Source organism: Phoenix dactylifera, chromosome 4, assembly GCF_009389715.1.
Source record: "Phoenix dactylifera cultivar Barhee BC4 chromosome 4, palm_55x_up_171113_PBpolish2nd_filt_p, whole genome shotgun sequence".
Taxonomy (NCBI): domain Eukaryota; kingdom Viridiplantae; phylum Streptophyta; class Magnoliopsida; order Arecales; family Arecaceae; genus Phoenix; species Phoenix dactylifera.
In genome coordinates, this window is record NC_052395.1 from 4,242,031 (window position 1) to 4,264,736 (window position 22,706).

Below are 22,706 nucleotides of genomic sequence, written 5' to 3' on the forward strand. Positions count from 1 at the left end.
GCCTATTCGAGTATATATATTTTTAATAATATTATATTTTTTATTTATTATTAATTAAATAATTTAAATTATAATATTATGTTATATTTTGTTTTAACCATATTTTTAAATTAAGCTCTAATTCAAGCTTGAGTATGACTCAATTTATATTCGAGTTGAGTCGAGTCGATCTCGAATATTGCCTCTTTTTTTTTAATCAAGTCGTGTTCAAGCTTGAATATTAAGGCTTGATCAATTTCTGAGTCCAAAATGTTTGAATCGAATCGAGTTCGAGCCTCTAGTTACTCAACTCAACTCGGTTCGATTGCACTCCTAATGATAACTTAGTTTCACTTTACTAAGTCTAGTTTGATCAAAATCAACAACATAATATACTTGCTGATTTTCCTGCTATAATTAGCATCTACAACATTTATTCCTACCAACTAGAATTCATCATGGCACACAAAATCCCGGTTTGGCACTCATTCCATATATATGCTAATGGGTGCCATTCATTATGAAACAAGGAAGACCTAAGAAGGATTTCTCTATGTAATTAATTTATACGATAAAAGGGGTTATGCGCAAAAGTGGCACTTGTTGGACCGCTGGCCGGGGCTTTAAGCAGCGGGGCTGGGCGCGCGGTAGGATTTTTCTATATGATCAATTTATACAGGAAGAGGGGTTATACGAAAAATCCTCCCTTTATCTATATGATCAATTTATTGGACCGCTGTCCAGGGCTTCAGGGACCGGTGTTGGGGTGCGGCCTCCTTTGAAGTCGGCACACCAAACATCGACGATGGAGAAGGAAGTGGCGACGGTGGAGAAGGGCGCGCTCTGCTGCAGCTGGAACTACTGCGGGCAGAGGCTAGCGGTCGGCTTCGTCGACGGCTCCATCTCCATCCACGACTCCCTGGACGACTCCTCCTCTTCTTGTTCCTCCAAATGGAAGGTCTGTGCCACCTCGCCCTCCTTGAACCCTAGCGTTTCCGAACCGCACCGCCTTATCCTTTTCCATTGCAATCATGGAAGATTTCGCGTCAAGAAAACCTAGTCACATCGATGCTTCATTCTTTATCTTGTTCTTGTTTTAGGGTTTCTCTTATGCGCTGATATTCCTGTTCTGATATATGTGGTTTTCGATGCAAGAAAACCTAATTCGTTCGTCTTTTTGATGTGCTTTATGGTTTATTCTCCGCTGATTACGGCGTCAAGAAGACATAACGGTATCGGTGTGGAATTCTTTATTTTGTTTTTCTTTCGGATTTCCTTTCTGCTGATTATTGTGTTCTCTCCTGTTCCGATATCTGCGGAATTCGCTTCAAGAAGAGCTAATCAACAATGTTCCTCTTCTCTTTTTAAGAAAAATGCTTGTTTTGGGTTTCTTTTTCGGCTGATTATTGTCATCTACCTTGTTCTGATCGTGGAGAGCTCAAAGAAAACTAAAGAAATCAGTTTCCGGTTCGATTTCTTTCTAGGGTTTCTTTGCTGCGGATTGTTATGATCTCTTGTTGTAGTATGCGTGGAACTTCAAAAAAACCTTATCGACTCGGTGTTATGTTCTTTAGCTTGCTTTGTTCCCAATTACAATCTTGCTCTTATCACATTCAATACGTCAGGCCACTATCAGTCTGAACACGTCGTCCAACATGCAGAAACTGGTGAATCATTTGATACAGATTCTCATTAACCGGTTGTTGTGTCGCCCTCGTCCATCCAAATAAAACCTAAATTAGCTACTCTTAATTTCGAGAGTATTCCTTTGGATTCAATAGTGTAGAGCTTGTAATGGTCTTACAAAGGGTTGGTGGTTGCACAGGCCGTGCCATGAAACTTACCAAAACCACATCCTGTGGAATCAAAAGTCTTGACCTAAAGTAGAATTATCAAATTTCTTTTTTTTTTTTTTGACTTACTCTCTTCATGGATCGTTTCTTTGAGAGTCCCACTCTTTTGCACCGACAATTCCTGCAATTTGTTAGCATGTTGTAGCTGTAGAAAGGTGAAAGTCAATTTTTTGGAAATAAAATCTTCAAAGACCAACTTGATTTAATTTGAACACCATTCTGTAAGATTATGTGTTCATATGGAAACATGAATTTGAAGGATCTCCTATAGTAACTACTTTTCCTGTTAAGTTATAACTAACCTTGTTCACATGGTTGGCCATAACATCACATTATCAAATTGAATATTAAACAGTCCATCCTAGTTGGTTCACCTTTGCTTTTTCTCCAACATTCAAGCTGCAACTTGACAAAGTGAACCATAATGACTGGAAGTATATGCAAACATTAATTGTAAAACCACTATTTGTATTAATTAGTTCTGTTTCATTGTCTTTTACAGTCATAGAGCAGACAGAAGACATGTTTGAGTTAAGAATTAAAATAAAAAGAAAGAGGTTATTATGTGAAGAAGGAAGAGGAATCCTTTCCAGCTAGTTATATAAGTTAATTTTTTACATTGTTTGTGTGATTAAAATTCTAGGGTTTTTTTGCGTATATAACTTTTTAAATATTCATATTTGCATGAATACCCTTCCAAACACTTGTTTTGTATGTATACCTTTTTTTTTTCAATTTTTTGTGTATGTACCCATGTCATCTAACGCCGTTAAAAAATTAGCGGTTTAAAATTGAAATGATGAAAATACTCTTAATGGGTAAACATGCAAAAAGAAAAGTTTATATGGATATACATGCAAATAGCAATTTGGAGGGTATTCATACAATTTCATATATTTAAGAGGGTATACACGTAATTTTTTTTTTGTATTTTTTTCATACCCTTCTAAATATTGAAATTTGTATGAATACCCTCCAAATCGATATTTACGTACTATTTTTGTACGAATACCTTTGATATAGCAATTCAGCTGACATGATTAGCCTAAATTATATTTATTTAAATCAAAAATTAATTTAAATTATGATTTTTTTACCCCTGAAGTAGGTAATAGGTTAATGAGTCTCGCCGGAAATTAATATCTCTACCTTCTTTTACAAATTCTTCGATCTCTCTCGATCTTCTCTTTCACTTTTTTATCCAAAATCAAAACCATTCTCTCGATTTTCTTCTCCACTATAGATAGCTCTTCATTGTATCCTTTTTACATGAGGATGGCCAGGTCCTTCCTTTAGCTTTATAAGTTATTTAAAAAAAGTGATGTAAGAGATTTGCAATATTTATCTTTTAGTGTGTGAGGTTTGCAATATTTATCTTTTAGAGCTGAAATATTTTTCATGTGTAGGCTGGTGGCTGATTTAATATTACTGTGACAAAATGGCCCCCATACACTAGATCTTTTCTTCTTCTAGAAAATTGACGCTCTAAGAACAAGTGGCTTAAGGTACACAACGTAAGGGGGTGATCTTCTATCACATGGCCGCGGAGGTTGTTAATAAGTCTGAAGGGTTCAAAGCATGGTCTGCCGAACCGGTCCGTACAGATCGGTTCGGCCTGGAATCGGTATCTGGACAGCGTGAATACCGATTCTAACTATTTTCGGGCTGATACCGGCCGATACGCATGCGTACCGATTGCGTACCAATCTCGTACCGGTCCATATCGGTGCAAACCGGCCGATTCGCATCGGTACCATTTTTTTTAACTACAGTGCGCGCTATGGTGCAGCGCGTGGCCTGAAGGCAGAGCGTCCCGCACGTGGGGCAAAGAGCCCCGCGTGGGCGCGGGGCCTCGCGCGGTTCCCACTCGCGTGCGGTGCGATATCACGCGCGCGGGCGCGATTCCCTGTGCTGGGAATCACCTCGGGTGCGGTTCCCCAGCCACGCGGGGTAGCACGCTTGCGCGGGCGCTCGCTCGCGTGCTGCCCCCGCATCTGCGCGCGGACGAGAACCGAAAAAGAACAAGAAAACCAGTTTGTACCGGACCGATTCCGGTACGAACCTATCTGGTAGGTGACCGGTATGCCTACCGGTACCGGTTCAACGTACCTTGGTTCAAAATCTCTCAACAATATTGCTTGGAGATGATTGATGTTGTTTTTCCACCCATAAGCATAGCAATAGCAAGGAAGCTTAATCATTGCAATCTATCGTGCGCCTTTAAGAGATTCTAATCCTTTTTTATATTCTAATATATGCCTTTGTATATGAATCTATAATAATAAATATTACAAGCTGTGTTTTGATGAAATAAGATATAATGGTTGTTATAAATGAAGAAGAATAAAGGAGAATAATTCCATAATTAGTGAAAAAACTTCTATAATTCTTTTTGTTATCTAATTGTCAAATCAATACTTTTCTTGAGCAATAATTTTATAGAAATATTTAGGAGTAGGTATTAGACAAATTCAAGTGTTAAAATAAGTTGAAATGAAAAAAAATAAAGTTGGAATTTTTTTGCATGTAAACCCTCCTAAATATATAAAATTGCACGAATACCCTCGCAAAGTTGTTATTTGCATGCATACACTTCTAAATGTTTCTTTTTGCATATCTATCCACTAAGGATATTTCAGTTATTTTTAATTTTAAACCGTTAATTTCTTGACGGCGTTAGATGGTGTGGGCATATGTGCAAGAAAAAGAAAAAAAAAGGGTGCACACGCAAAATAAGTATTTTATAAGGGTATATATGCAAATATCAATTTTAGGAGGGTATTCATGCAAATTTCAATATTTAGGAGGATATGTACGCAAAAACCCGAAATTCCAATAAACTATGCAAATATAGGTTGCTTTATAAAGTTTTCTTACCTCCTCTCAAAGGCGATTAGTTATAGATGGGTCCTATGTTTGGCTGCCTTCAAACAAAAATTGATGCTTTTCTTCATTATATTTCCTACAGGCGCATGCGAGCAGCATTAAGAATATTGTTTGGCTTCCTCCAGAATTTGGTGATGCTATTGCTTGCATTTCTGCTGATGCTTCATTGTCTTTGTGGGAGGAAGTAGAAGACGGTTTGCAATTTAATCTTTGCTGATATTCTTTTAGCATTTCTTTGGAGTTTGAGCTATCATCCTGTGGTCATCCCTGTGTGCTGTTTGTTATTTTATTTGTTTTTCTGATACTTGAACACTCACCTTGCCATATTATTTTGTAATCGTAGGTTGACATTTATTGCATTATATTAGTGGCTTGATAACATGAGAACATATCAAGTATTTAGACTGTGCACATGATTTCTTCTTCTACTCTGGACCTGTAAATCAGTCGATAGAGATCTTTACAAACTTGAGGCTGATAAGCAGTCCTACTTGTGGAAGTAAACATAGTTGAATATTAAATTTTTGCTTTGATGTCATATTCCTTGGTTTTTTAAATTCTTTGCCTGCAATTTTATATCATCAACGTCTTTTTGATCTTGCATGCTTTTCAACTTTTCTTTCCGGAATATAATATAGAAGAGAATATTACAACAATATCTTAATAACTTGACTGGGCATTAAGGCATAAGTTCTAAACTGAAAGTAAGGTCTTCCCTAACTGTGCAATAAGATATTTCTGAGTTGGGGACTGGCCAAAAGACCATGTTGATGTATTTGCTCATGAGTATATATGGATTTTAGATGGGCATGGAGGATGTGTATCTTCCTGAAACTCCTACTTATCAAGGTGATATGAAAACCTTCTTCTCTCAAATTGGATTTTTACGCCTTAGGCTCTTATGAAATGTTTCATATATATATTCAAATCTGTGTTTTGGTTTAACTGTCTTTTGTACCTTAGAGATTGGTACAATTACTCACGACAAACTTTATAATTTTTCACCTTCACCTATATTTTTTCCAAGTTTATAGAATAATTTGGAGAATTTGCCTTTTCTTCTATAAGCTTAAACTATGCCGATAAGGTAAGTCCTCCTTCTTGCAATTATTCATTTTGATTTCATGGTGGGTCACTCTATGGCCCGTTGCTTTGGCTAGGATTGTAAAGGTTTGATGTCAAGTTGGTAGCCAATTATAATACCTGCCTTTTCCTTCGATGAAGCCTTGCTGCCTTAGAGTTCTTCTCCATAGCTGGACCCACTTAATTGGATGATGGCGATAATAATTCTTCTCTTGAATCATTTTTTCTTTTTTTAAGTCTAGTGTTGTTCTTTCACTCAACTTTGTTTTTTATTGTTAATAATGATTATTTATTTTTTTTCATAATGTAAGTCCATTAAAAATCAAATTTTTATCTATGGTAGCTGATCGCTCATTTCTCAATTTCTGTTAGATACTCAACCTCTTAAATGGAAGATGTGCAAGACCTTTGAAAGCAGCAATGCTATTGTACTTGACCTTCAATTTGGCGTATATTCAACAAGTTTGAAGATGGTGAGTTCTAGTTAAAAGTAGTTTATTATGATTTGCTTCTCAAATGAATTGTGAAGATAAAATAAGTAATCTTGCAGAACTTTGCAGTTGTAATTTCTTAGAAAAAAGTTTAAAATATTAGAGTTCTGATTAAGAACAGATTTAAACTTCATTCTATTTGTTTTTTGCACATTCAAACCTTTGTATAATTGATCTCAAACTGCAATAATAAATGTTAGCTTCATTTAATTTATGAGTTTGGTGTGTCCAAATAATCTAGTAGATGAAGCAGTCAAGCAAGCTTGTAGTAGATCTAATTCAAAGAGATGTATGTGACATTGCTTAGTCTGTCATTTGAATTGTTTCTCGTTGTTGAGCACAAAAAAAAAAAAAAATCTCTCAGTAATGTTAGACTTAGACATCTGATTATTGGAAAATGTTTCTATTAAATGCTATTATCTTCTCGAACCTGCATCGTGAACATTCATGGTGTGATGTTAGTGGCTGATTTGTTGATAAAATCACTTAAGCATGTAGGCTAGATATGCTGTAACTTTTGAAACCTACTTTGTGGAGTGCTTGTTTATGTGGAAACCACCCGTGCATTCGCAACAAAAACCAAAAGAAATGACTAACTTTTTCCTACAGTGTGGTGGGAAGTATGGAGAAAGGAACTGCTGGGGCTTGCAGTTACCTAATTCTGACATGAACAAAATTAGGAAGCTAATCACTTGAGGCATCTCCTCCAACACATCAGTCTTCTTATAATTGGGTTGTCATGCCCCTTCGTGTCACCTTGACCTTGCATGTTCACCATGATTTGTTGTGATCCCCTTCAGTTATGTATATTCTAATACTTCACTATGTACTTTGTATTTGAGTTCAGACAGTCATAGAATAAAAATAAAAGGGGTAATTAATGCAAAACATTGGAATTATAAATTTTTTTTTGATTATTACGAATATAATTATATAATGAACTACTTAATTCCAAACGAAACTTGGTTGATTCTGAAATCGTATGTTTACTAGAACATGTGAGTTTTCATTTGAAACTAGTAAAGATGGGCCAAGGCTGGGTAAATTTGTGATCATCTTTTTTCAGCCCCATTATTTGTCGGCAGCTTGAAAGGTTAAAGGACTGGTGGTGGCTGTGCATCTCATGAGTGTTCATTATGCTCTGAATTTGGAATATTGATTTTCTTATAAAGGGAAATACAACAAAGGTTCAGTTAATAGACGTAGGGCAGCTAGCCACCATCCTAATTAATAAAAAAAATGATATAATGTTACTCGTTGGGATATAAACAGGGTTAAATATAAAATAGAAAGATATGGATCTTGACTAGAAAACTAAAACATGGTACTTGGAGTGCAATTCAAGTAGATGAATCCACTCAGTCAAATTTGATGATCAAACTAAAATGTGTTTATTCTATCTATAATAATGTATTCACCTAGGACTTGATAAGACATGCCTAATGTAAAGGAGCTGAGCAGATAAAGTATACAAGCTTAAGAGAATTCTTTGAGAAAACTATAACTTGGTAAGGCTTGTAGTGCTATATGGTTTCAAATATTAGTGGAAAAATTGGCCCATGCACATAAGATTATTACCACAATGATGAGAATACATGGTAATGTTAGGACTATAGGTTTAAAAAGGACTTAATGTAGAAAACAACGGAGTTGCACCTCTTGAAGAGGGAATGTGGTTAGCCTATATGTACACATGCAATAGAAATTCTGAGGTGGTAACAATGAGGAGTGATTTGAATTTTGTGTTGAAGGGTCGTGGAAGTGGGGAAGACCAGAGACTTGTGCATGGATGGAAGTTGCTACCATCAATTGAAGAATGCTCGACCAAGGATATAAACGCTAACAGGAATAAGCGGAGAACAAGGATCCATAAACACTCTGAAAAAGGTTGGGACGAGTCTTCTTGGTTATGTATAGCATGATATGATGGTCACAAAATTTAATTACGATACTCAATTACTGTATATAAGAATGATTGATAGTGGTTTGCAGAGCTATTTGCTTAAAGTGAAATATTCCCCTTTTGGCATTCTATAATGCAGGATTGATCTCTGGGTTTGTAAATGTTACACTGGATGGCCTATAAGAGACCTAAATAGGTGATATAAAGCTTGTTATTTATGTTTGTACTGAATCATAGTTGTCTTTAATTGTTGTTCACTTTTATATAAAAGCTTCTGAATCTGGGCTTATTCTAAGGCTGCAATTCTCTCTGATATTATTACTAATTTATAGGTGATCTTATGTAGGTTGCAGCATATTCAGATGGACATGTGAAGGTGTATGAGCTCTTGGACCCTTTGGAATTAAACAAGTGGCAACTTCAGGTTTATCTATTCTTCATTCTATTCACTTAAAATGAAAAACAATAAATACATGAAAATATACTAACATTAAAGGTTAACATAGCATGCTGTTGCTATGTGGTTCCATGGTGACTACAGAAGTCAAAATGGGTAACAGGTGAAAATAGAGATTTTCACAACACAATGGGTTGAAAAGTGATAAAAAAAGACCTCAGTTGCTGTTGCTTGTTATTGCCACAAATATGGTCATGATCTCACATTCTTTGTGAGTCATGAGAAATGTAAGAAGTGATTTTACCATCCTTCTCTGAACAATTTAAAGAACAAGATATTTCTTTTAAATCATTACATCAAGAGTTATATTAGTTACACAAGATATGCTCTCCATGAAGTCATGCTGAGGTCATGAGTGTGGCTGCAAGGTGGGTAGTATAGTACCGTACAGTTTGTCTTACTCAGCTGGGTAAAACTTGATTGAGGGAATCATGAAGGAATCTAGAAAGCCATACTACTTTGCCAATTCAGTACAAGGCAATAGATTATAAGCCGGGATTTGGTTTTATCAATTAATTGGTGCTCTCTCCTTAGGTTTCATATCTTCTATTTTAGGTTTTTCTTTTGAAATTAATTTCTAAGATTATGTGCATGCCCCTGAAAGGAACTTCTTTCCTTCAGTTACATTTTGAATCTCAACATTCTAGAACCAGGTATTATGCACATATTGAGTACCTTAAAATCTCCTGAAATATTTCTAGATGAAGATCTGTCATCAAATCCGGTGTTCATAATGGCATAATTTTCTAATTCTAATTTTAGTCAGCAACAATTTATTTCTAAAGGTTGAATTCACCCCTTTCAAGTTTTTCCTTTGCCTATGGTTTCCTGGCTCCTTGTTTTTTACATTTATAACCACTACCTTATGTTTGTCTCACTCTTCCAACATTTGCATATCTATCTCTTTGTTCATCAAGAGAACCTAATCTCTCTCTGACACATTTGTTCCATGTTCACAGTTGCCTGATCATATGCATAGTCTGTATTCTTTGATATTCTCTATTACTTATTCAACATATCATTCAAGCACAAACTGCAATAATCATCCTTCCTTGAAGATTTCTTTCATTTTTAATCACTTTCTCTTTAATTATATTTATATATATTTAAATTAATTTCCCCTCTTGCATCATACACCTGAAATGTTGCTTAGCCAGCATTCAAATGGCTGCTTGAATTTTGAAACAGTAACTCTCCTAAAAAAGAATTTGAAACACTGGCTATAAGTTTATCTATCAGTGAAAAATTGTCTTCATTATCTTTGATGATACATAAGCTGGTGTCTTTCATTGTGCATTCTTTGTTGAAGCCTACAGTATTTATAGCAATTTTGGCTAATGGCTTCATTTTCAGGGAGGAAAATTTGGAATTGCTGGGCACATAGATTTGCCTCAATTATATAACTTTTTGATTGACAAGTATTTCAATGCATTTCACTGGTCACACTTACAGTACTGGAAATATTTGTTAAAATAGTGTCATAAATAATTATAGCTGATTTTTTTTTGGTGGTATCTGTTCTTCTTTTTGAGGAACTGAGTAATGTTTACCCTGCAATTCTTTTGCTGGCAGGCAGAGTTTCAGAATGTGATTGATTCAGTTTCAAGATTTGGAAAGCCATCGTGTGCGAACGTATCCATTGCATGGAATCCACGCAGGGGTGAAAGCCAGCAGTCAAGTTTCGTCCTGGGATTTAATTCAGATCTGCCTCAATTCAATTCCTCTAAGGTTTGTGGAATGGTAGCATGCACTTTCTGCGTGGATGTGCAGTTGGATTTTTAATTTATTAGGATAGCTTGGATCATTGGCTGCTTTTTCAATATATTGTAGGTCATAATGATTTATTCACTATCTGATGATTGTGAGTGACCAGTCAATGCAACTCTTTGTTATTTGTTCTTTTGATAATAATGGTCCCAACTGAGTTAGCTACTACGAATATATAACTCTTGCTTGTCCAGCAAAATGGCTTGTAGATTGGTTTAATGCGTTGGATGGGTGACTAAATTATTATATGGGCGGTATATTAAATGTTTATGCACACATGCAGCAAAGCATTCTTTTGTTGGACATGCTGAAATGTGTTCCATTATATATGATTATGCATAGAGCTAGATGAAATGCATGAAAGTGCCTATAAGAGAGCACATGATTACTTATGATGCATCAATGCTTTGGATGGGTGACTAAATTATTATATAGGTTGTGTTTTAAGAGTTCATGCACACATGCACTGCATGCTTTTGTTGGCCATGCTGAAGTCTGTTCCCTTATATATAATTATGCATAGAGGTGGATGAAATTGCGTGAAAGTGCCTATAAGAGAGCATGTGATTACTTATGATGCATTTTTTGATTTTATACTTTTTGACATGGGTGAAGAACTATGGAGGCTGTCCGCTAATAAATTTCAACTCTTCATTGGTGGAAACATGTATAGTTAAAAGAAAAAAAAATGTGAAAAGGCCCTAATTAGCAGAGGTGTTTGGATACGGAAAACCCTGTGATGATTTTGGATGTAACAAGTAATATATAAGTACTCAGCACTTACTAAGTTGGCCCCATATAACGGGATCAAAGCTTAATGGGTTTGATTATAATTATATGCATATTCATCTATTGCTTCGTTTTGTTGACAATGGATTTGAAGAAGCTTGTGTTGATCAAGAATTTATTTCATGATAGGAATAAATTATAAAGAAATATTCATAAAGCTAAACATAAGGAGATGTGAAAAACTTTGTCAATTATTATAGTATGTCAGCTTGCTGCATGTCCCCGTGATGATGTATGCATGCATAACGGTGTTCACATATATGCACATGTGGCTTTGTGTGCATTTGCATCTACGTGTTTGTCTAGTTGCTTGGTGTGTTGTTTTTATAAATGTCACTACAGTCATTACAATAATATATCTGCTTATTTACCAACCAGGTCTTTCAAATTATTGTTGTATTGGGTGGTAACAGATATCCATTCGCAGGAAGATGCTTTCATTGAATAAAGTTTTGAAATCTTAATATGATTTTTTTTTTTTTTTGAAAATCTATGAACTAATGATTACTCTTTTAGGTTGATAAGTTAACCATGATTACAAGCTTCTTCTCTGCCTGTGCGTGAGCACCATTTCTCTCTAATGTTAATTTTCTTATTAAAGTATCTATTTACACGCTGTATGAGTAAGTTGCTCATAAAATGGAAATGTGCTTCCTCTCATGCATTGTAACTTCAAACAGATTTGGGAGTTTGAAGAGGCTCATCAGCGTTGGCTGCCAGTTGCAGAGCTGGCTTTACCAGGTGACAAGGGCGATAGGGTACATGCTGTAGCTTGGGCTCCTAACATTGGCAGGTACATCTTCACAAGCAAGCTGATATAGCCTGCATATGTTCTTGTTACAGGATTGGCTCAAAATTTTGATTATGGCAGATAATCAAATTTATATACATGCATGTCAATTAATATTTTTCTTCTGATTTTCTTTTGCCAATATCGAGAATATTTCATAGCCATATGACACTGGCTAGATTGGCAACCTTGCAGATTAGCTCTGTTTTATTGATTTTTACATCTTTAATAGGACATTCCTTATTAAATGGAGAAGCAATGAATAGGATATTTTGTTTGTCTCGTAATTTAAGGTTTGAATATTAGAAAATGTGTTATAATGCTGAGGAGGTTGTTATGTTTTATTGTTTTTTCATGTAGTGCCAAGTTATTTCTGTCAGGTTTATAAGTGATTACAAGGATTTAAATGCTAGTGTTGGTGGATGTGCTGGTGAATGGCTTCATGGCATATGTGATGCCATGAGAAGCACTCACAAACACACAAAGGCGCTCATTACAGAGTGACCAGCATGTCTCGATACAAGGTGACAGGGCCAACATGTTTGATACCCTATGATACTCCAAGGTACGATGGCAGACATGCATGTCTTGTTTTGGCACCAGTCCAGCAGAGTTGGCACAGATCAGTTTTTTAATCCTTGTATTGCCTATAGTGCTGCATAGATAATAATTTGGTTTTTATGTTTGTGAAAGGACATTAGAAACAACCATTATGTTGTCACCATTGCCCTCCTACTGATGTCCTTATGTCCACTGTACTAAATAACCCAGAAGCTTAACATGCACCAATGCCATCATCTGTTCTTGCTGAAGATAGCTGTGTCGTTGTATCCATCTTATTAAATTTCAAGGGACCAACACCTTAAATTAATCTGCACATGCTTATCCTTCTTTCTTGGGCGGGGCAAAGATACTAAAGATAACCACTTAAATGCAAATCGTTGTCATCAATAATGACTGAAGACTTTGAAAATGCATAGTTTTGACTTACCTATTATAATAACTAGAAAATGTTGCAGTGAGAATATTTGTATGCTTGAAGTACACAAATATCGCGAGTTGTTAACTGAAATTCAGTATCACAGGAGAAACTCCCTGCAGTCACTAATTCTTAGCATGTTAAACTAATTTAGTTCATTTGTCATGATTTATCTCTATGTTTTCTAACTCATCCTCAACAAACCCTGAAAAGGAAATGATAAAGGATCAATCCCTCTAGCATCATTAATATTATTTTGACAGTGAATCATGCTACATAGCTTTGCACATAATACCAATGTGAATTGAACTGAGAAATGGTTATTGTACACGAGTTACATTATTTTGACAGTCTAATATGAAGACAATTCTTTGTAGCTACAAACGTGATGTTATCTGTGGTATTATATGGGTCAAAATATTCATGCTTCTACTTAGGAAGTTCCATATTCCAAGTTAAGAGACCTAAGCAAGAATTTGTGAAATCCAGTTTTCCCATTCATGGATTGAACCCAACTATGCTCAAATTGGATTGCATTTTACCAACTTAGATGTTTTTATTCACCAAAATTTTCTCCAGGACATTTTTTCTGCTCTTTCACTTTATTACCACATTCCTGTTCTTGAGTGCACATTGTCTCTCAGTTTTATAGCTGCAATAAATTGTTGACCCATTTGTTGATGAGAGATTATGAATGTCTTGTAGACCTTACGAAGTTATAGCTGTTGCAACTTGCAAGGGGATTGCAATATGGCATGTAGGATTGAATCCTGAGTCTGATGGGAGACTCTCAAAGGAGAAGGTTGCCTTACTATCTGGCCATGACGGCGAGGTATGAAAATGTTCACTTTTAGAATGATCTTACATTATTTGAGAATGTTGAATCCTTTCTAGAAACCACTAAAGCTGCACACGGCATGATGGTTTGACCAATATTTTATCCTTATTTTACTTCCATCAGTTGGTTGTTCAGCCTTTCTGTTTCTCATGATTAACATTATATTGTTTGCACATAAAATGCACCAGAGGGTCTTCCCATTATTAGATACCATTAATTTGTGGATCTGTGAATGTAGTTGCCTGAAGTTGACTCGGTAAGCCTTTGCTGCTAGAACCTCCATGGCCAGTATGCTAGTTTCCTCATGTCTTTTTACATGGATGATATGTGCATCCAATATCCCTGATTCTCCTCATCACTCGCTAAATACATTTTATTGGTATATTGATTATATGCATAGGTTCTTTCTCCCCAATCTTTAACTTACTGGCGGTGGTTTAAAAATTTGCCTAAGCGGCACCTTCAAATAATTTCAACCTGTGTTCTCTTAACAATTTTTTCCCCTAACTGTATATGCCAGGAAGGTAAACTTTTTCATTATTTTTGTACTTAGCTGTTTTTTTCTCTGCATCCCTGCCAAAGCTGCCTCTGTTATATGATTGGTAGTCTGGATGCTGCAACTTATGTATGGACTTCTTGACTTCATGCTCTTAACTCTCTCCTCATGTGAAAGCCATCTCCGTCTTCTAGCACTAACGTTTTCATGTATACCTTTCTCTTGTGCAAACATGTACTCTAAAATCCCAACCTTTCTTTATTGGCGTTAGTTGCTGCACAGAATATCTTGTTCATACTCTTGCAAGTTATTAATACCACCAATCTCTACTCAATTTGCCTCTTTTTACCTTCGCTAAGTGTTTCTGTACCTTTTAGAGTTCATTAAATTTCAATCTTTCATATCTTGAGACACTGTTTTATGTTCTATTGATACCATGATGCTGATGTACATGAACATTCTCTCTGTCTGTCTGTCTATCTATCTATCTATCTGTTTGTGTGTGTGTGTATAACACATGCTCCATTTTTTTTTTTTTGGTTTCCATTGTAGGTATGGCAATTGGAGTGGGATAATCTATCTGTCTATTTTCTTTTTTTGTGGTTTCCATTGTAGGTATGGCAATTGGAGTGGGATATGAGTGGTATGACGTTAGCATCGACAGGAGCTGATGGCATGGTTAGGCTATGGCAGTGTAATTTAAATGGTGTATGGCATGAACAGGCAGCTCTTGAATGCAACGGGATGCAGCAATAGGAAGACCAGTCAGGCTATTCGCTGTCTTGCTGTACTTTATTTCTCTCGAACGTCGCCTACTTTGATTAAGATAGAAAAGCTGCAGCCTTCTTGCATAATGGTCGCAACTGTATGGTCCTATGTATCACTTGCATCTAAACCCCATTCTTCCGAGAGGTGATGTGCCGATGTAACTTAGTAGCGGAAGGTATGTTTCATTTAAATTTTGGGTTACTTTCTCTTGTCAAAAGAAAGGGGAAAAAACACAAATCAGTTGCTTGAGTTTTCGAAATGTTGCCATGTGGGAGATGAAACATAGTGCGTATAACAGGTTCTTGAAGCTTCTGGATGCCAGGCTTCATATTTGTGCAAATCGTTGTTTTATAAATTACCATAATTCAACCAGAGCAGAATTTTTTAGATATTCGATCCATTCCAAACCCTATAGAATTTATTTAACAAAATCCTATAAGGGTTAATTATAAAGTCCGTTTCTGACAGTGCCAGACATCTGGATTAAAGCCTAGCAAATCGCTCTTGATTTCTTTTGTGAGGGTACTTATTGGGCCTTGCCATCTTCTTCTCACAAAAAAGAAGAAAAAAGCACAAAAAATAAAAGAAAAAACAATGGACTTCATTGGGCCTTGCGGGATTTAAATTTAAAATACATTACGATTTGGAATGGGTTTGAAATTTGCCTCGAATCCAATATATATATATATGTATAGCTTGAAAATTTATTTATATTTAGATTGTTGCCAAGATATTTATATCCATTTTTAGTTAATATTATTATCCATTTTTTGTAATTTCAGGTTGGATACTTGATCCGAATAACTTTGATTAATTGGGCATCTGATGGATTTATCATTTGTTTGATAGGATGGGTTTGAGGTTTTTTTTTTTAATTTTTAATTGGGTTTGGAAAGGATTTAGATAGCAAAATTTTAAATGGATACGGATGCTGGTAAGGCAAATTTAGTGGGTAATGTAACCATTGCATTAGTAGTTTCTCTAAGTCCAATTTTTTCTTACTTTGTTTTCTCTCTAAGATTGCGATTACAAGATATATTTTCTATTGTGGACAAGAGTTGTTATATCAATGGTTTATTTACTTCTTTATGCTATGACAAGTGACACAACTCTAGGCAACTCGTCATTGTATATCAAACTCAATTAAACTTTTAACCCAATCTAATTGGGCTTGATAACTTGAATCCTTTTCTTTCATTTTATTCGTTAGGAGCTATACTTTCTAATTCTTTTAAAAAAAATATTAACTTTTTTGCTGCTTCATATTAAAATATTTTTAATTTATTTTTATTTTTTTATTTTTTATATGTATGAAATTATTTTTTTTATAGTGATGCATTCATCCGTCTATCTTGTAAAATATACATGGTGATTTATTGATTTTTGTCCATAGTGGATTAAGGTTGGATTGCTCCATTCTTTTTTTCTCTTTAAGAAAAAAATAAACATTTTTCATCTACAATTTGCTTTAACTTTTCGTAATCCAATTGCTTTTCTACAGGCCGTTGCACACGAACAAATTTTAGCCATACGGCAAAAAGAGGCCGGTGCAACTTGTGAGATTTATTGCTGGATAAAGGGTTACTTTTTGAATTGCCAAATCAATTGATATGGGTCCGATATATTTGGTGCACCATGTGCGCATGATAGCCACCCCAAAATGTTTTTTCTTGTGAATTAAATAGATACTTACATGGGACATCTCATTGTCAATGTCAGCATGACAGCATATCAACTATTTCAAGTCCCATTTTGATGTGCTATTATTATTAATGAGAAAAAGGTCCACGCCTTATCTACTGCCTTCTACACCTATCCATTTATTACATCATCCCGCCTGCGACCGCAGGCAGCTGCGTCCTAGAAAGGCGCGTCAGCCCCGCCTGATTCCCGCACCCAAAGCCAGAGTGATCGCCAGCCGCGTCCAGCTGCTCTTCTTCCACAGCAAACCCCTTCCACCTCCGACGCTTTCACGGGACTCCCACCTCTCTTAAGTCCTCCAACCACAAGACCCCCGGCGGCTTCAACAGCAGCAAGAGGAGGAGCTCTTCTAACGGGGCAAAAATGTCATCATCCCTGGGCACCGAACGTTGATTGCCAGAGCGTGGCCTTCGCTGCCTCCCTCTTTCCCCACCTAGGGTTCTTGTACTTCATCGCCGGATCCTAGACCGCGCCAAAACTTACCCTCTTCGGGTTCTATTTCTTGCTCGCTTTTGTTGGGTCCACAAGTATGTCTCTTCATCTGCCCATCTCTTGTTTTTTTTGCTCTTCCCCTGTTTTATATGGAATCAATATAACCGTGCTTTCTTGCTTGATTGATCTCTTGGCATGGCTTGCCACCTGCTGTCATGGAAATGCTCGTGAACTAATGACATCTCAACAATGAAAAACAATTTCTTTCTTTCCCCAGATTTTGAGCTTCATACGAATCACGCGACTGCAAACAAATATATCCATGTGCTATTTTGATGATTCATAGAATGTGGAGATTCTATATGGTCTGCATTAGACTGAAATAGATGCAGAAAGTACTTTGAGGTTCTCAGAATTGGTTCTGCTGAATTTTGGGACCTTAGAGCTGAGAACAAGTAGTTATCTTTCTCTTCTTATTTCTTTACTTTGATTTCAGCTGGGTTAGGCCAAAATATTGCAGGTAAGCCATTTGTTACATGACGTGACTACATGTCTGCAGCACCACAGAACTTTATGAAATGTAAAGTGTCTGAATATAATCCTTGCAAGCGAGCAGACCGGTAATTTTTTTTAAGCTTGCGTCATACCTCCTTAACAATTTAGTTAGTGAAATTGTCATTAATTGGCTGATTTGTTTTATTATTGCATTACTAGAAAGCTCCGCGTGTTTTGTGCATGCATAATGAAGGAAAGCAGCAATGACCTCCAATAAACTGAACATGTATAAAGTACATAACGGAACTTCTTAAGTGATCTTTTATCCATATTCCGACAATCTTTTGCCTTTGATTTGCATAAATGATTCACTGTAAATTATAGTTTCAGTTCCATGTAAATGTGTGACAAACCTTTCTGGCGATGGTTTTGGTAATCCTATTAAAGATTCAGAGCATGAAATGCAACCCCCCATATAACACCAATTTTGTGTCTGAAGAGAATTTTATTAGGAATAACACACTTCCTTTGAGTGTTATTCAGTTGTTGCAGGTTTTTCAATGGTAAAGATTGTGATCCAGTCAGCAGACTCTCTGATGATGTCTCTACTTTAGCAAGGTATAGTATTGCTCGTAGTTTATCACCTAGCAATTGTTGATTTGCATTATGTATATACTTAATGCACATAACTTGTGGTCATTCAGAACAAGAAAGTCTATAGAAGAATGCTGTCTGATTCTAAATAGGACCTTGAGATCTGCTCATGTTGAGCAAACTAAAACTCCGCAGTTTTGCCTCATGTCTTAAACCTTCTCCTCCTCTCTATCATTTTATTATTGTAACATAAAGCCTATGAATTAGTACAGAATCAGTGGAAGTTTATATTTGGAAAGGAATTCAGGTAAAATTAAGGGTCTAAGCATTCGGAGAATTTTTTTTTTTTAAAACCTTTAACTACATTAGGGTTGCCAATATTTAGCATCTCTTCCGAGCAGACTGAAGAGGGAAACAGAGCAACCATAAAAAGTTGGCTAAGCAGTATCAAAAAGAATTCATGCTGAATTTATGATCAAAGGAGCTTTATTGATCTTCATTAATTAAAGTAATAACAGCCACAGCTACAGAATCCAAAAAAGAGAGACAGAAAGAAAGAGTTCTTCTATTTCTACTACATTAGCCAGAAAATAAAATCACTTGGCCCCTGATGGAGGTGACTTACTGCAGGCTGAGCTACTTCTGGCACTTCCTCCTTTGGTAGCCAGGATTTCAGGCTAAGGACGTATCTAATAACCTATGTCCATTGTATTCTCTCTTGGAGCCTTATGAGAAGAAGCTGGAAACATCAAGTTGAAATTTTGGATCGAACTCCACTGGTTCAAGCATGAAATCCAAGTCCATCAGAGGAGAATTTGTGTCTGAGGTTGCAGCAGACATTATTTCAATGAGGTCGGACTCGGCTGTCTGAAGATTGAACCCCCCACCATGGTAACTCATTCTGCAAGGGGATACTGAGAAATAGTTGGACGCTGATGTTTGCGAGAGGAATGATGGAGAGAAGCTGCCCGTGAAACCATTATCCAGTGCTGAAGGGGAGGAAAAGAAAAGGTCCTCAGCCTTTACGCCACTGACTGGAGTGGAGGGGAAGGAGAAGGATAAAGAGCTCTTGTCCTGAGCTTCCGAGCCCAAGCCTTGGGTTATTACTTTGAGGTCTCTTTGGAAGGTTAGAAGCAGGTTTTGGTCCTGCTGCTGCTGGGAATGCTCCTGGGAATTAGGTTTGTTTTGTTTCAGCTCTCGTTCCCGGGATGCTGATTTTGGGACTGATTGGGACCTCTGGTGGCATGTGTGAGTCCCATGGTAGGTGACATCAAAGACCGACGGGTTCTCATCGGATCTCTGCACTTGTTTTGTTGCTAGGCAGCCCTGAGTGTTGCGATGTGTGCATCTGTAGTAGCCTCTGCAAAGAGGTGCAACAATGTCTGGTTAGAGGGAAGGGAAGGATGTTTAAGACTGGCCATCAATATAGCCCATGATTGTAAATACTTTTCTCTCCTGTTTTATAGCATGAAATGCGAATATACTTGTATTTTTGCATTTATCCTTAGCTACATGTCATTGATTGAGGCATGCTGAAACAGTAGTAGTATTTTTTTATGAAAAGGATAAGAGTTTGGGACTTAAGAGGTGGAAAATAATTAGATAAGTATCATTATTTATTAACCTTGGATATGTGGCTCCAAGTATATCTTTCTGCCCATATTTCCTCCAGCTATGGCCATCGTCCAAAGGCCCTTCAACTCCTTCCCCTGGGCACACCTTGATCTGGCTTGTCCACCTTGGCAGTGTCTTCCTACAGTTTGCACAGAATGGGGAAGCCATGTTAGCGAGGCTGGCTTATAGTTCTGATTTCAAGCCTTAAATCTCAATCTATCTGGATAAGAAGCAGGGGAATTTCTTTGTACCTCTTCTTGGACATCTCTTTGCGGTCATAATCCCTGAAGGCTTGATTGGAATTCTCGCTGTGCGGGCTCTCGGTGGCAGAGCGTGGGGAATCAGTGCCGGCAAGCTGCTGCTGCTGCTGCTGGCCCTCTGAATCACTCTTTTTGGCCATACAAATGGACTTGTCAATGGAAGACAGTATCTTTTCTGCTAAAGGTTTGCAGAATTCGATCGGACAGGGCTGATCGAGATGCGCCTCCATTTGCCTCGCTAGCTCCCGAATTTGAGTCAGTTCAGCAACTAGCAGACTTCGATCACTCCCTGCTCCATTCTCCATTCTGGCCTCTAGTAAGTGCTGAAGAAGAAACACTGGGAGTACAAAAAGGCACCAGGCAAAGAACGCAGAGCAAATGCGTGGGAGATTGGAATTATGTTCTGAATTAGAGTAAAGCAATGGCTATGAAGTAACGTCTTCCTCGTGTACCTAGTCTTAAAATAATATGACTAAAGGATCGTATTTATATTGGATGCGAGTGAAGATTACTGCACAAGAAGAGCAGTGGTAGTGCAGGAGCCAGCTGAATTGGGAGGAGAATAGTAGAAAATTGCACAGATACACTAATAAGTAGTAATAAGAGTACTTTCGAAACTAGAAAGAAGCAAAATTTGGATAAAATAAGTGGAAAAGGTATTAGATAAAGCTAGAAAAAAAATAGAACCAGGAAGTATGGAAAGCAGAGGAATGGTGTTCAAACCAAAAAGAAGCTATCTTTGGCAGTGGTTATAGGAGAAAAGAAATCCAGAGCAACAACAGATGGCGTTGTTTGGATCCACTAGGAGTATTACCATCAACCGCGCTCTCTTAAGAAGAGAACCTCGATGGGGAATCTCAAAACTTCCCCTGTTTTTAATTTGAGTTAGTAGGCAAGAGAAGCAGAGAGGAAGGAGCGTTTGCTGGTAGAGTGATGGGGAGGCGAATGAACCAAGGGCGTGGCTTATAAACGCGGAAGTGAGCGGGAGATAACGCGTTCGGATGGAAGGCTTTGGCTCGCTCGTAAATTAGAGGGGGGCTTGACTTAGAAAAGCGTGCTCCTCGCTCTGTTTTCTATTCCTTGTCTCCCAAAGACCGGTCTTTGGTCATAGTGGCAATGGGGGATTAGATAAGAGATTAGAGAGAGCCCACTGCTGACCATTTCCTCCCTTCCTGTCTTGTCTCCAGTTCTTCTAGTCATAGACGAGTGGCGATAAAGGGCAGGTCACAGAGGGAAGGTGCTTCGAACTGACCAAGAAGAATCTTCCAACCTACTGACCCGCAGAGGAGAGAGAGAGAGAGAGAGAGATAAAAAAGAGAGGATAGTGACATCACAATATGCCCCTCTGCTTACGCTTGGGAGAGGTTGGAGATTCACAAGCACAACCACACATGCGGCAAGAGATGCCAGAACCGGGGGAGGGGGGTGAACTCGCCAGTGATGGGTGTCTCTCTTGATTGATGGGGAATAAAGGGACGCGGTTTCCCTCAGAAATGAGAATTTTCTATTTGAAGAGGGTCCACTTGGACATTGTCGTTCTTGGTGGTGTTCAAAAGTATAGATATGCTTTCCTTCCATCAGTACTGAGGTGATGCCGGAGTGACAACCTCATACGTGGTAGGATTTTCCGCGGGTTGGGGAGGGCACACGGAAACTTGCGATCCACATCAAACATTCTCTGATGGAAGAAGGGGTCAGTAGGGGCCGCTACGCGGTTGAGGTTCTGCCCCTCTCCTCCCCTCCTATCTTTAACCAAAAAATAAAAATAAAAATAAAATTATGGATATGCCACATGTTAATCAATAGGATAAATTTACATTGATCATGATCTCTTTTCTTATGATTGATCCTTTGCCCCCCCATCTCTTTGAATCTTTTAGAAAATATACTATTCGCATTGGACATGTCATTTTGGTGATATGTTGGTGGATAGGGCTAATCGTTGGTTGGGCCTCAAGTTTAAAATATATTCATTTTTATTTAGGCTTTCGGTTAGGCTTATTTAAAATTTGATATTTTGTTGTTCCCAGGTTCAGCCCATAATTAGCTTTGTTAGTATATGCTCTTCCAAAAGTATTTTTTTTTCTTATTATCTTATTTGTGTTTGACTGTCAAAATTTGAGCTTGGTTCTTTCAATGAAACCTTAGACATTGATTTTGAGGAGAGATTATTGGATGGACCACGTTCACCAACTTGGCGGCCAGTCTTACCATGAACCAACATATGCAAATACGAGAAAGTAGAGACGAGAGAAAATGGAGCGATACATGTGCGTTTTGTGTGTGTTGGTTCGTAGTTGGATGGGTCCACGAGCATAGCGATAGATCTAGTCCAACTAAAAAAATTCATCTTTTTGACAGTATTGAAACTATTTATTACATTCATACCCTTGTTATGGAACCTTAGTTTATGTTGGACAAAATTGGCACAATTGCCCCAACACCCCCACGGCCCCACCCCTGAAAAAAGGAAAAAACCCAAGCTTAAATTTGTTCTAGTTAATAGCAGACAATTTCTATACATTCGATCA

The 22,706-nt window shown here is 37.3% G+C and overlaps 2 protein-coding genes and 1 long non-coding RNA gene across 6 annotated transcripts; 2 read left to right on the top strand and 1 right to left on the bottom strand.

The window, feature by feature from the left end:
• Positions 1–680: 680 nt before the first annotated feature.
• Positions 681–15,437, top strand: LOC103695903 (protein SEH1). Of its 2 annotated transcripts, none has more exons than XM_008777351.4 (8): positions 681–937; positions 4,801–4,912; positions 6,174–6,274; positions 8,542–8,619; positions 10,225–10,380; positions 11,889–12,001; positions 13,683–13,809; positions 14,864–15,437. In XM_008777351.4, exons 1-8 carry the CDS (start codon positions 785–787, stop codon positions 14,924–14,926), a joined length of 903 nt encoding a protein of 300 aa, XP_008775573.2. In that variant the 5' UTR covers positions 681–784; the 3' UTR covers positions 14,927–15,437. The 2 variants fall into 2 exon arrangements, with proteins under 2 accessions (XP_008775573.2, XP_008775572.2); XM_008777350.4 differs by having other exon boundaries at positions 685–937; positions 14,927–15,437.
• Positions 15,438–16,378: 941 nt separating this feature from the next.
• LOC103695901 lies at positions 16,379–19,808 on the top strand. 3 transcript variants are annotated; one of them, XR_003383211.2, is made up of 3 exons: positions 16,379–16,716; positions 16,799–18,325; positions 18,932–19,808. It is a non-coding gene; the product is annotated as an uncharacterized LOC103695901 (long non-coding RNA). The 3 variants fall into 3 exon arrangements; XR_602319.4 differs by having other exon boundaries at positions 16,388–17,307; positions 17,490–18,325; XR_602318.4 differs by having other exon boundaries at positions 16,387–18,325.
• Positions 18,763–21,316, bottom strand: LOC103695902 (probable WRKY transcription factor 41). The gene is made up of 3 exons (XM_008777349.3): positions 20,167–21,316; positions 19,926–20,054; positions 18,763–19,661 (listed from the first exon to the last, which is right to left on the bottom strand). The coding sequence occupies exons 1-3, from the start codon at positions 20,478–20,480 to the stop codon at positions 19,028–19,030; spliced, it is 1,077 nt and encodes a 358-aa protein (XP_008775571.1). The 5' UTR covers positions 20,481–21,316; the 3' UTR covers positions 18,763–19,027.
• Positions 21,317–22,706: the final 1,390 nt, after the last annotated feature.

Coding starts and splice junctions, on each gene's coding strand:
- LOC103695903 (XM_008777350.4), top strand. CDS start 785: ATGGAGAAGGAAGTGGCGACGGTGGAGAAGGGCGCGCTCTGCTGCAGC. Junction 4,913..6,173: donor GTGGGAGGAAGTAGAAGACG/GTTTGCAATTTA, acceptor AATTTCTGTTAG/ATACTCAACCTCTTAAATGG. Junction 8,620..10,224: donor TAAACAAGTGGCAACTTCAG/GTTTATCTATTC, acceptor TTTTGCTGGCAG/GCAGAGTTTCAGAATGTGAT.
- LOC103695902 (XM_008777349.3), bottom strand. CDS start 20,480: ATGGAGAATGGAGCAGGGAGTGATCGAAGTCTGCTAGTTGCTGAACTG. Junction 20,055..20,166: donor AAAGAGATGTCCAAGAAGAG/GTACAAAGAAAT, acceptor TGCAAACTGTAG/GAAGACACTGCCAAGGTGGA. Junction 19,662..19,925: donor CTTGGAGCCACATATCCAAG/GTTAATAAATAA, acceptor ACCTCTTTGCAG/AGGCTACTACAGATGCACAC.